General features: G+C 41.2%; 1 protein-coding gene across 1 annotated transcript in view; it reads right to left on the bottom strand.

The window, feature by feature from the left end:
• Window positions 1-11,541, bottom strand: part of TG (thyroglobulin) — a 148,477-nt gene that overhangs the window by 63,984 nt on the left and 72,952 nt on the right. Inside the window, exons 39-41 of the mRNA XM_041407559.1 lie at window positions 11,097-11,190; window positions 7,117-7,276; window positions 2,304-2,503 (exon numbers count right to left, since the gene is read on the bottom strand). Of these exons, the coding sequence (XP_041263493.1) occupies window positions 2,304-2,503; window positions 7,117-7,276; window positions 11,097-11,190 (454 nt within the window). The remainder of the gene's footprint in view (window positions 1-2,303; window positions 2,504-7,116; window positions 7,277-11,096; window positions 11,191-11,541) is intronic.

The raw sequence follows: 11,541 nt of genomic DNA, 5'->3' as shown, positions 1-11,541 counted from the left end.
AAAGAGCAATAAACCTTCTCTTTCCATTGTCTGATCTGCTTCCATGGCCAGGAGGGACCTGGTGTCTTCCCTTGCACTGGGTGGAAGAAGGTTGGAAGCTGCCCTTGACATCCACCAGGAATGCTTTGAGAGGACACACAACACAGCTGCCCTCTGCAGCCCCTGCAATCCACACCATTGATTCAGTCATCTACATCAACATAGCATTGGTAAATTCATTGAGTGATCAAAAAATGAAGTCAAATGCCAGGCTAATGCTGTTAAACCATTTACAATAAGGCCATAATCACTGATAACACATTTCTAATCATACCACTGAAAGATGAAAAAAATTCTAAAAAGTCCCTGTGATAGCTTTGCACTGATTTTGTTCAATCTGTTTTCAGATTGTTCCAAACAAAACCTATTATAGGATAGACACAGGAAACTCAAAAGCATTTTGCTATTTTGGGTGCACATTTTCTAGTAAAGAAAGTTTCATGCACCACTCCTCTCTGCATGCTCAGGAACAGTATGGTTTTATCATGCATAACAAATACAGAAACAAGGAGCACAAAGCTGACTTGTGCAGAAGAGCTCTATTGAGGGATTTTCCCTCAGGAAAGGTATATCTGGTATATGCCTCAGTATATTCTCAGTTTCATTGTTCTAGTCTGTGTGCACCTTCTTTTTTACAGTAAAATTAAAAGTACTCAATGATTTTGATGTCTTTGAACAAAAACAAGACACATCCCTTTACAGGAGATGTAAGTGAAAAAACAGCTTTGGCACCACTTAAAAAAAAAAAAAAAAGACGGATCAAGTATACTTTTAAGCTACAAGCTACTTCTATTGTTGCTTGCTTTTTATATTGTCAGTGTATTTCACAAGAAAATTAAATCCAATGTGAGGCTGTCAGGATAAATAATTAACACTACTCTGAACTCAGTGGAGATGTTGCCTTTGCCAAGACAGTGTTTTTCACAGTCCCAAAAAAAAAAATACATAAACACCATAAACAAGTGGGAAGAATTGGTGTACCTGTCTGCTCATTGCACTTGCCACTGTTCTCTACCAGTGTTCTGCTGTAGGAGAAAGACTGAGTTTAAACTTTTTTTATAAAAGAAAATACATAACTACTCTCCAGAAGCAACTGTAAGCAAAGAGGTCCTTGCATTTCCCTTCCCTAAGTGGTTCAGCTGTTAAATTGCACTGTGTCCTGGCACAGTTTTCACAGGGCCCCATCCTCAGCCATGTCAGTAAAGGGTTTGTGACTTCAGAGTAAGAGGAAACAGAGAAACTACTCTGGGTCTTCTAGCAGATTAAATTCTATGTCAAGAGCTGACTGAAAATCTAGGAACTGTGTGAGGAATTATCTGACAATGACACAAAAAACCAATTAATGAGCATCAATTTTCAAAAACTTCCCTTGTCTTCCCCACTAGAGCAATGCAATTAAAATAAACTTATTGAGCCACAGGGATGCAAAAGCAAGTTATGTTTCCTGAAGCAAGGGCACAGGGAAGAACAATAAGGTACTGAATTAAGATGTCATTATATTCAAGGCAGCATTTTATTTAATTGGGCCCTCAGCTTCCTGAACCAAGAATTCTATTCCACTGCTCACTGTTCCAAGGCAGCACTGCTAGCAGAGCTCATTTTGTCCAAGTACCATTTCTGCTGAATATATAAACTTCCTCTGGTGATTAAGCCTCATTTCAGAGCACACTGAGGCTGTCAAGATAAATGGCAGTATTGATGCTGACAAAACTGATATCAGAGTCCTAAGACTCAACACAGCAAAGTCTGTAAGGATATGGATCACCTGGAGTGACTGAGAAAATGTTCTAAGCTGATGGGAAACAAGCCCATCTGTAAACTGACTTTTACTCTCTGAAACTTGTTTTTTCTTTTAAATGAAATCTGTCTTAGATCTGATAAAAAGACTGGATACTTTAACATGTGGGAGTTTGGCTCATCAGTTTCAGGGTCTAAAAGCTGCTGACCAACATCAAATTTATGGAATGGAAACTCAGCTCTTGTACCTCCAGGTTACGAAACAAGGTTATTTATATAACACCCAAAAAACCACAGTGACGAAAGCTGGATTCTTACTATGAGTAAATCAAACACTAAAGTGCATCTCTGCTACATCCTGGTGAAGCATCCAGCTCCTGGAGATAACAGTCACAGGTGAGATGAAAAATAACTACAGCAATAACAGCCCTGCCAAGGTATGTATGAAATAAAACCAGCACCCACACACTGCAGCATCCTCATCTCTGTATCAACATCCTTTCACAGGGCAGGTGAATGGAACTTACCATCAAGAGCAGCCTCCTGAAGAGGCCTGTGCCCGCTGTGCCTGTGAGCAGGTGAGCACTGGCGACATCGGCCCCGCCGCGCGCGGCTCCCAGGGAAACGCGGCCGGCGTCGCCCCCAAAGCTGGCGATGTTCTGCTGCACCCACCTCAGAGCTGCCAGCTGGTCCCAAAGACCAGCGTTCCCTCTCGCCTCAGCAGAGCCTGGTGGAGGAAACAAAACATGGCTGAAAACTGTAAACATTGAAGTTTGCGGTAAATGTTACATTTTTTGCAGCTCTTGCAGCTGAAAGTTGACAAAACTGATACCAGAGTTTAAAAGTCTGAGGTGGTCTCCTGCAATGTAATCACTTTACGCAGTGACTCCATTTCAGTTTTTACCACTCCACAGGGCAGCCCTTGGGGTGCTGGATTCAGAAAAATTTCACATGAAATATTTTTTCAGAAAAATAACTCATGAACTTCTAAGCTTCATTAGGACACATCATGGCAGGAGACTAATCCAGGCTCAAGTATCCATAAATTTAGCCATAAGATTACTTTTCTACATAAGCAGCTCAAACACAAAATTAATTAAAAACAGACAAATGAAATGTGTGTGTTTGCCAAGTTCACAAGTTGGAAGGGATCTATAAGAATTACTGTTTTCCTGGAGTACAGTTGATAGCATGTTTCCTTCCTACACACCTCTTACAACTGCCCTGCCTGACCAATCATAAATCACATCTTGAATTTCTTTATACTCTTCCAGATATTATTTTTAAAATTATAATATTTCTATCTATATTCTTTGAGATTGTCCTATGACTATCCAATATAAATCTGGTATATATTTTTTTTTTTGTAAACATAAAAACAAACAAATAATTAATCATGTGCTTCTCATACCTAAATATGACCACCTCCTTTTCAACACCAGAAAGTGGTAACCTGATACTTTTCTTAAAAGCAACTAATGCTGAAAGTATCTAAAGTTGCAAGAATGTAGGTAAGCTTGATTTTATATCAACAAAAGCAGAAATAAGTAATTCCTCCATGGTTTGTAAAAAAAGGAGTAGAAAATGATTATTCACTGTCTGCTTCTTTTTAATCCACAATGAGCCATTCATTTTCAAAGTTTTAAAATTCTTCACACTTAAAACTTGGAAAAAACCAAAACCCCACAGGATAAAACAGAAAAGCTGTGAATAGAAACACAGCTGAAACTATTTGTTTCTTCTATTGCCAAGACCAAGTAGTACAAGTTTAAAATAAAGGTAGGTTCAGAAATTAGTGAATTAAAATTAACAGAGTGGAACTGCTTTGTGGACAGTCTTGGGCAAAGAGCAGTTTAAGTGTACATCCTTTACTCTGCTGTAGTGAATTCCTGAGGTAGCAAACGCACGAGTTTACACAGCAGAGTAATAGAGAGGAGAACAGATTAATGGTCACCTTGCAGATCTTAGAGGTGCCCACACTACAGCAGCCATTGCTAGGAACAGCCTTTCAGCAGGGCAGCCAAAAAGTGAAAGGCCCAAAAAAACTATGACCTGTAGCCATTGTTTCAGATGATCAGTCCAAGCCACACCAGTGAAGCAATGGAGGAAATATTTTCCTTGCTTAGTTTTTTGGTTTTGTGATTTATTTTCTTGGGGTTTTTTTTAGTTTGTCCTGCATACCATGACCAGTTCCCAGAGCTCTCAATCCAACAATAAACCCACTCTTTAAAAAGGAAATCTCATTTTAAGGACTTGCTCCATCCCCATTGAGACCACTCCAAAGGAAGTGAAATCATGGAATCAGTCAGGTTGGAAGGGACCCTGAGATCATTGAGCCCAACTGTTAACCCAGCACTGTTAAGTTCACCACTAAACCATGTCCCCAAGTTCCACATCTACATATTTTTAAATATTTCCAGGGATAGTGACTCAACCACTGCCCTGGACAGCCTTTTCCAATGTTTTACAATCTCTTTGGTGAAGAAATTTTTATGTGCAGATGCATGTAAATGTTTTAGCCACACAATCTGCCTTGCTTTCACTACACTACACAAAAAGACCAAAGAGGGAAATATAACCAGTTCCTTTCTCCCTGGCAAAAACCACAAGTGGGTTGTGAAATGTACCACACTGGAGAACAGATGCATGCATGGACCTTCATAGGAGTTAGACTGAAAGAAACATGTCTGCCAGGAATCTTTTCCACTGCCTTTTTGCAGGAAGAGATCACATTCCTGAGAACCACAGGAAGCTGAAAAGAAACCAGAGTCCTCGTGTGCTTCCTTCTAAACAGAAGAAGAACAATAGTGCTAAATTAAAGCATGAAAATCGTTCTGGTTTATATGACTTCATGGAATCTTAAAAGAATAAAACCTAAAAACATGACTGTCTTCTCCAAACTCTTGCCATCCATATCACTGACAATTCACCTTAATTTTTCTGGACACAAAGGAAGAAGTGAAGGCATTAGTAAGAATATGCATCACTTTTTGCAACATTAATAGGTGATAGCAAATTTAATTAAATATATTTTGTGTTTAGAAGAAAAAAAGATCTTTCACTTTTTGCAAAAGCCCTGCCACTGAGAGACCAGAACTACAGAACTAACAAAAACTCCATCCACACAAAATGAAATCTTCTGTTTTCCCTACCCTTCAATTCCCTAAAAATTCATTAACTCCTTCCTTTCTAGTTTTGCAATTTATAACAAATCAACTTGAGAGGATTCACGACTTTGTTTAGTTGGACAATCAAACTAATGTTACTCACAAGTTCATAACTTTTATTTCTAACTGTAGGGCCTTCCAACAGCCCTGCTGTGAAGCCCTAAGGGTGAGCTCCTGCTCCCTTTGAAACCAGTGGCAAAAGTTCCAAAGGACCAGGTACAGGAGACTGGAATGTTAATGGTTAATGACTTAAATAATCTCCCATTTGTTGTCACAGAACCAAGCCTGACAGAGTTCAAGGTGTGTTTGGACAACATTCTCAGGTGTATGGTGGGATTCCTGGGGTGTCCTGTGCAGGGCCAATAACTGGACTTCAATGATTCTTGTGAATCCTGCTCAAGTTCAGATATTTTGTGATTCTAGGACTGTACGATTTTCCCAAATACACACCATAGGCTTCCCAAAGAGGAAGAGGCCAGGAAAGACTGAACTTTTCCCTGACCACAGCTCCACAGGACAGAGAGCAGGAGAAGGTCCCCAAAAAGTCATGTAATGAGCCACCTCTGTCTGAAGTTTTGCAAGAATGCCAACCATGCACACCAAGCCCATATACTGACATTTTGGGACATGCAGGCAGAACCCTGTGAAACAGAGACCAAATAATTTTCCTAAATTATGCATCATCATATAAATACTGCTGTACCATATTCAGCCCAAGAAGCATTTTCCACCCCAGGAGGAAACCTAGGTGAGGTTCACAGGGCTGAAGGAGGGTGGTGTGGGCAGTGCTGTGTACTGGAAGCTCCCACAGCTCATATCCCCACTGCATGTGGCTCTAGACAAAATGAAATTATTGCATCAATTTCACAAACACTGGGTTTGCACTGTTGTAAACAGTGATTTTTTTTTTTCTTTTCCAGATATACCCATGACCAAATTCTTATATAAATAAGGAGCTTGTAGTGATACCTCTCTATTTACAGAATGAAAGAGACTTTGCTGTGAGTGAGCTTTCAACAAAACAGTAAACAGAGAAGGGAAAAAACAACCAACAACTACAGCCATATTCTCAAACCAGGTAAAATCTACCCAACATCACTAGCAGTGAGCACTCAAAAGGATCACGAGGCCAAGTATGTAGTTCAGATACTTGCAAACATGGCAAATATGACATCCTAAAATTTATAAGTGTATTAAAATGCACACTAAAGAGACCAAGGATTGTCACCAGACTGAGACAGAGCTCCGCTTGCAGCTGTTGCATTTTCTTTCAGTGGCTCTCTATCTTAAGTTCCCCTGCCCCAGGCAGAAATGAAAGATGGTAGAAAGATGTTTTCTACTTGCTTGAAAAGGCAAGGCTAAAAAAAGGCAAAATGAAAAAAACAATCCCCAAGACCTGATGGCACTACCCCAAAGATTTAGGGAGATGGAATGTGTGTTTTCATACCTCTTTATACAAGACAAAATCCTTTTTGTAATGGGAACTTGTATAATTTTTAATGACAATTGGCATTAGGAGAGCAAAAAATCCTTTACAATGGAACACGGGGAAGGGTTGCAACACAGAACATGCAAATGTTCAGTGACATCCAGGCCAGTACAGATTCAGATTAAATGTGGCAAGTCTTTCAGAGGGGTCAGGCTGAATTGTTAAGGAATGAACCAACTACCTTTGTGCCTTACTTTCCATCCTCTCACATCCTTCTTACCACGAACCTGCAGTTATCTGCCTCTACCTCTTCCCCAGTCTGACATGGGCACAAGAGAGCCTCAGCAACATTTCATGGATGGAACAGGTTGGAAGTTGGAATCATTGAAAACTCTACCCACAACAATAGGCCACTGGAATTAGCAAGAATTTTAATTCTAACTTATCTTCACATGTGTCTGCAAAACTCAATATCCAGAATCTCATCTGCAAACACAAGTCAGTGCTTTGATATAGATATTGGGTTTGGTTTGTTGCTGTCCCTGTTACCCCAGCCTCTCCCCTTTCTCTTCAGATCAAGTCTCCACTACTTCTTGGCCATTTTTTTCCCACAATAATTCAGAAAAAAAATCTGTGAAAGATATAGGTTACTTGAGTTAAAAAAATTACTTGAAAAAATAATAATCAGAAACAGAAGAGTTACAGAATGCATAATTGTGTTTGCCCTGGAAACCCATGACTTACCAGTGCTCAGGAAGCCAAAGACACCGACCCGGTAGTTTGCCATCACGACGATGACGTTACCGATGGCAGCCAGGTATGACCCATCCAGGGTTGTCTTTCCCTCCTCAGCACTGTAACTCCCTCCATTGTGGAAGAACAGCAACACTGACATGTTTTTGACCTGCCACGACAATGACCAGATTAATATTCCTGTTGCACACTGATTTGGCAGGTCACTGATGATAACAGTGATAACATAACACAAGCAGCTTCCTCATGAACATTATCTAAGCCATTTATAGCTTTTTAAGAGTGACCATAAAGAGGGAATATCTGCCTATCTGTCTGGAATTTAAAGAGTGTTGTCCACAATTGTCCACAAATTGTTTGCAAGGACCTGTGTATCACAAAGAGGGCACTATCTCCAGTATAAAGCAGATCTAACAGTACCACAGTATTCCACCAGACAAAATCTCCTCTCGGCCAGCTCCTGCTGCCTTGGCCACTGAGCACGTGGTGTGTTTGTCTTTGCTTGAGCACATCTGCTTTAAACAAACATGAAGGAAAAGTTCATACAAGTGGGAAACAGGAGAAGGAAAAGGCCTATTGGGTTGCTCCATCTTGAGTAAGATTTACTCACAGTTGTGCACAGCTGCTTCCTGCTCTCAAGTCTTCAGCACTCAAACACTGCCTAGTCTCAAAAATGTCACTTGATAACACTCCATGCTCCTTCAGTGCCTGTGGAAATTTTCTCCCACCAGATACACAGAGGGATCCTGCAGAGAGGACTTTGTCTCTGCAGAGGAGAGACCCACATCTCACAAAGTACAGATGGACTCTGCCTCAAAAGAGCCCAGCAGGATTCCTGGGATTGCAAGGAGTCCCAGTCAGCACCCATGTTAACAGTCCTGGCAGAGGCACCTGATTTTGCACAGAAACAGAAGCTTTTTCCCAAAGCAGCACCAGGTATGGACCCTCCCTGCACACACAGCAGGGCTGCTGCTACATCAACAGGAAAAAGGCAGAACAGCCCCAGGACACCTCAGCACTTACCAGCAGGTTACAGGCACTCAAGAGAAACATCCCACAGTGAACATAAGCGGGGAGGTTGGTTTGGTTTTTCCCTTTCCTGTGGCAGCATCAAAGTACATCTGGGCCTGGTTTTCCCTGCACCTAGAGGGCAATGGGCTCTGTTGCTGTTATTTTCTGGATGGAGCTTAGCTAAACACAGCAGTCCCATCTGTTCTGGCAAAGAATGTCTCCAGCAAAAACACAAATGGCTGTATGGGAGAAGCAGTAGAGCAGAGATGGCTGCAGCATCCTGCAAAATTAGATATCTGTGTGCACTCCTCACTCATCTCTCTGATTAATCAGTTCAGTAGCTTCTTGTGAACATAACAATGTTGCCAAGAAAACACAAGACATTACAAGCACTGAGACAGTTGTTTTTTTCTCATTAACTTCTCTTCAACTGAAACTGCCTAACTTGCAGTGCCTTGTCCCTGCTTCCCATTTCTGCACTGCATGCAACACAGAGAGAGATGGGGATGAAGAAATAAATGAAATCATCTGTTTTCACAAGGAAATTCATTCTGAAATACAACCACATCAAGTTGTGTCAGCTAAAATGGTATTAACAGTTATATTGAGCCTGCTCCATCCCCTCAGCTCAGCATGGTTAAGCCTGAGGCTCATACTAAGCATTTCCCACATGTCCACAGTCTCCATAGCACCATGACCTCCAGCTGCCCTGTAAATTGCATATTACATTATTCTGAGTGACTTTACACAATAAAAAACTTACAAAGGGCAAAGATGGGCAGTAAAATTTGGAAATGGCAAACTAAAGCTGTTTAAAACAGCTGCAACAGATATGGAGTAATTCAGGGGAAGATTTAGCACTTGGACTGTGCACAGAGCCAACTGTCCGCATGCAGCATTCCCATTTCTTTTTCTGCACCAAGCAATGGGAAGCCCAGCAGCTCCATCATGGTCTCATGGGGACTCTGAGCAGGGGCTTAGGTCCCACGTGCAAACCCTAATGGGGTAATGAAGTTCAGCAGCCACCAGGATGCTGCAAGTCAGCTGGAAGCCTGAGAAACTTGATAATATTCACATGCATCTTCTCCATCACAGAATGACAGAATGGTTAACCTTGGAAGGGAACAATGCAGGGGCCATCTGGTCCAACCTCCCTGCTCATCCTTGTGTAAAACACTTCATGAGCTACTTGATAGGGACAGATTTAAACTCCACCAAGACAGGAAACATTCAGTGCTTTCACTACTGTACACTATTGCTCTGTAAGGAATTGAGTGCAATGGGGGTGACACAATAAGGATGGGAAAGTGCAGGAAATGGAGAAAGAAGAGAGAGGGTTTCTATTCCTATTTAATGAAGATTTTTAAGTCTTGATCTTACAATTAAACCCTTTCTAAATAAAGGCAAAACACAGCTTTGCTGAGCTAGTGTGACAGGTGGTGATAATTATAGGTGGAAAAAAGTCAGAAGTGCCAGTTTAACTTGGTACATGTAGCTATGGAAGCAAAATGATGTCATTCACCTTCTTCAGTGCTTGACACTTTGAGAGTCCTCTGGTGACAGGCAGCAGTCCCTGCACTGTGCTCTTTTTGAGGCTCAAATTGCTCCTGAATGACCTCTGCATTCACTGCTCTCTGGGAGATTTTATATTCCATATTTACTAGCTAATTTAACTTTTCACAGGCTGAAAATATATAACTATCTATCTGCATGTGAGTAAAAAATAGAGTTTGCCACAAAAAGAGAAGGAAAATTCAATGCCTTCTGTTCCCAGCTACTTCTGCAAAACCAGAAATTTTAGTTCTCTCCTGGACGAGACTTATGAATGTGAAACTGACTTTCTTGATTGGACCTATTTCTACCTTACAATTTTACAAAAGACAGGAGAGATTCTGTTCACAGGATTGAGAAGGAGAATAGACAAGCCTATTTAGTCTGGTGGAAAATACAATGCTTTAAAATAAAGTATTTTGAAAGCAGCTTTTAAGCATAGATGGCAAACTGCCTGGGACAGTGACCTGATGTTTTCAATAAGTGGTGACTGCACTCAAGGCAAAATGACAGCCTCATGCTGCAGGGAGAAGACAGACTGCTGGTCTCTCTTGATGATTAAAATGGGCCTGCAAGGGACTCTCTGTGCTGCTGTCAGACTGCTACCCAGCTCTTTCCAGACGTGTATGTGTGACAGATTCATAAATTCCTATTACAACTGCCATCGCCTTCTGAAAATTGCCAGTACTGTGGAAAGAAAAAGTTCCTGTCTCTGGGCCCACTCCTCAATGGGATTCACAAGTTATTCAGCATCTTCATCCCCAGTCCCCCAGGGGTTGGCCAATCATTTTAGCTTGGCTTTAACTTGCAGCTTTCTTTTATATCTGTTTAGAATGAGAAAATCAAGAACTTTCAAATGACAATTCCTCACATTGTACCAGTGGCTCAGCCATTTTTGGAAACATCTATTTTTAAGCTCTGTGAGCTGGCCACAAATCTAGCATTGCTTGCCACTCTCATTTCCCAACAGACTCCCACAGATGTCAGTGGGGGAACAGTGAAGAGAAGGGTGAAAAAAACCATCAGCAGCCCCCTGTCTGCTGGTAAATGTTGATATATTGTGTTGCATTCTTGTCTCCTGGACAGATGGTCTGCTTGCAGGAACACTGCCATCTCTGTCCTTAATTTCTCCTCTGGCAGTCACCTTCTTCTGGTGTTTTGTTTCCCTCTCTGTCTCTCTCTTATTTCTAACCTTTTAGTGTGCTGTCCTTCTAGTCACCCAACACAGCTCACACAAAGCGTGTAGGGAATACTCATGCACCAGTAAAGACACTAGAGTGCCTTATTTAACTTTGCAGCCTTTGTGGACAACACAGGCAAAACAGCCATTCATGCCAATTAAAAGTACTTTGGAAAGAGACAATCCTCAGCTACAAAAAAATTTAATTTTGATTACATCTCACACTTACAGTGGTGTCAGGAACAAAGACGTGCAGATACAGACAGTCTTCACTGACAGACTGTGGTGGAGCCTCTCCATCTCCTGGCTGCCAACATGCTGCCCTAGAGACACAGATTGAGAAAGTCACAATAAAAAAGGCTTTTACTCTTCTTCCACTGCTGCTACTTCCTTATATTTTGATGCATTAATTAACAAAACCTTTAAATCTGTAAATCTTGGTCTCATTTAAAACTGTGCTCACCTATAAGTTAACAACAGCTTTGTTAACAATGTGGGTTTGTATACATGCACATAATACATTGCATTTGTGTGCCCAGAACCCCTCCTCAGAAACCTGCCTCATTTTAAAAAACTTAAAATGTGCTTTCAAAAAGCCCACACTTTACATAAACTGCACAAAATTACCACCAGCTGTAAAGAGAGCAGGCTGAGGCTCACAGGCAGTCTTCCCT

The sequence above is a fragment of the Onychostruthus taczanowskii genome, unplaced genomic scaffold (genome assembly GCF_017590055.1).
Source record: "Onychostruthus taczanowskii isolate IOZ18803 unplaced genomic scaffold, ASM1759005v1 scaffold27, whole genome shotgun sequence".
Taxonomy (NCBI): Eukaryota; Metazoa; Chordata; class Aves; order Passeriformes; family Passeridae; genus Onychostruthus; species Onychostruthus taczanowskii.
Note: the sequence above shows the minus strand (reverse complement) of the source record. Positions and strands in the feature narration are given on the sequence as shown.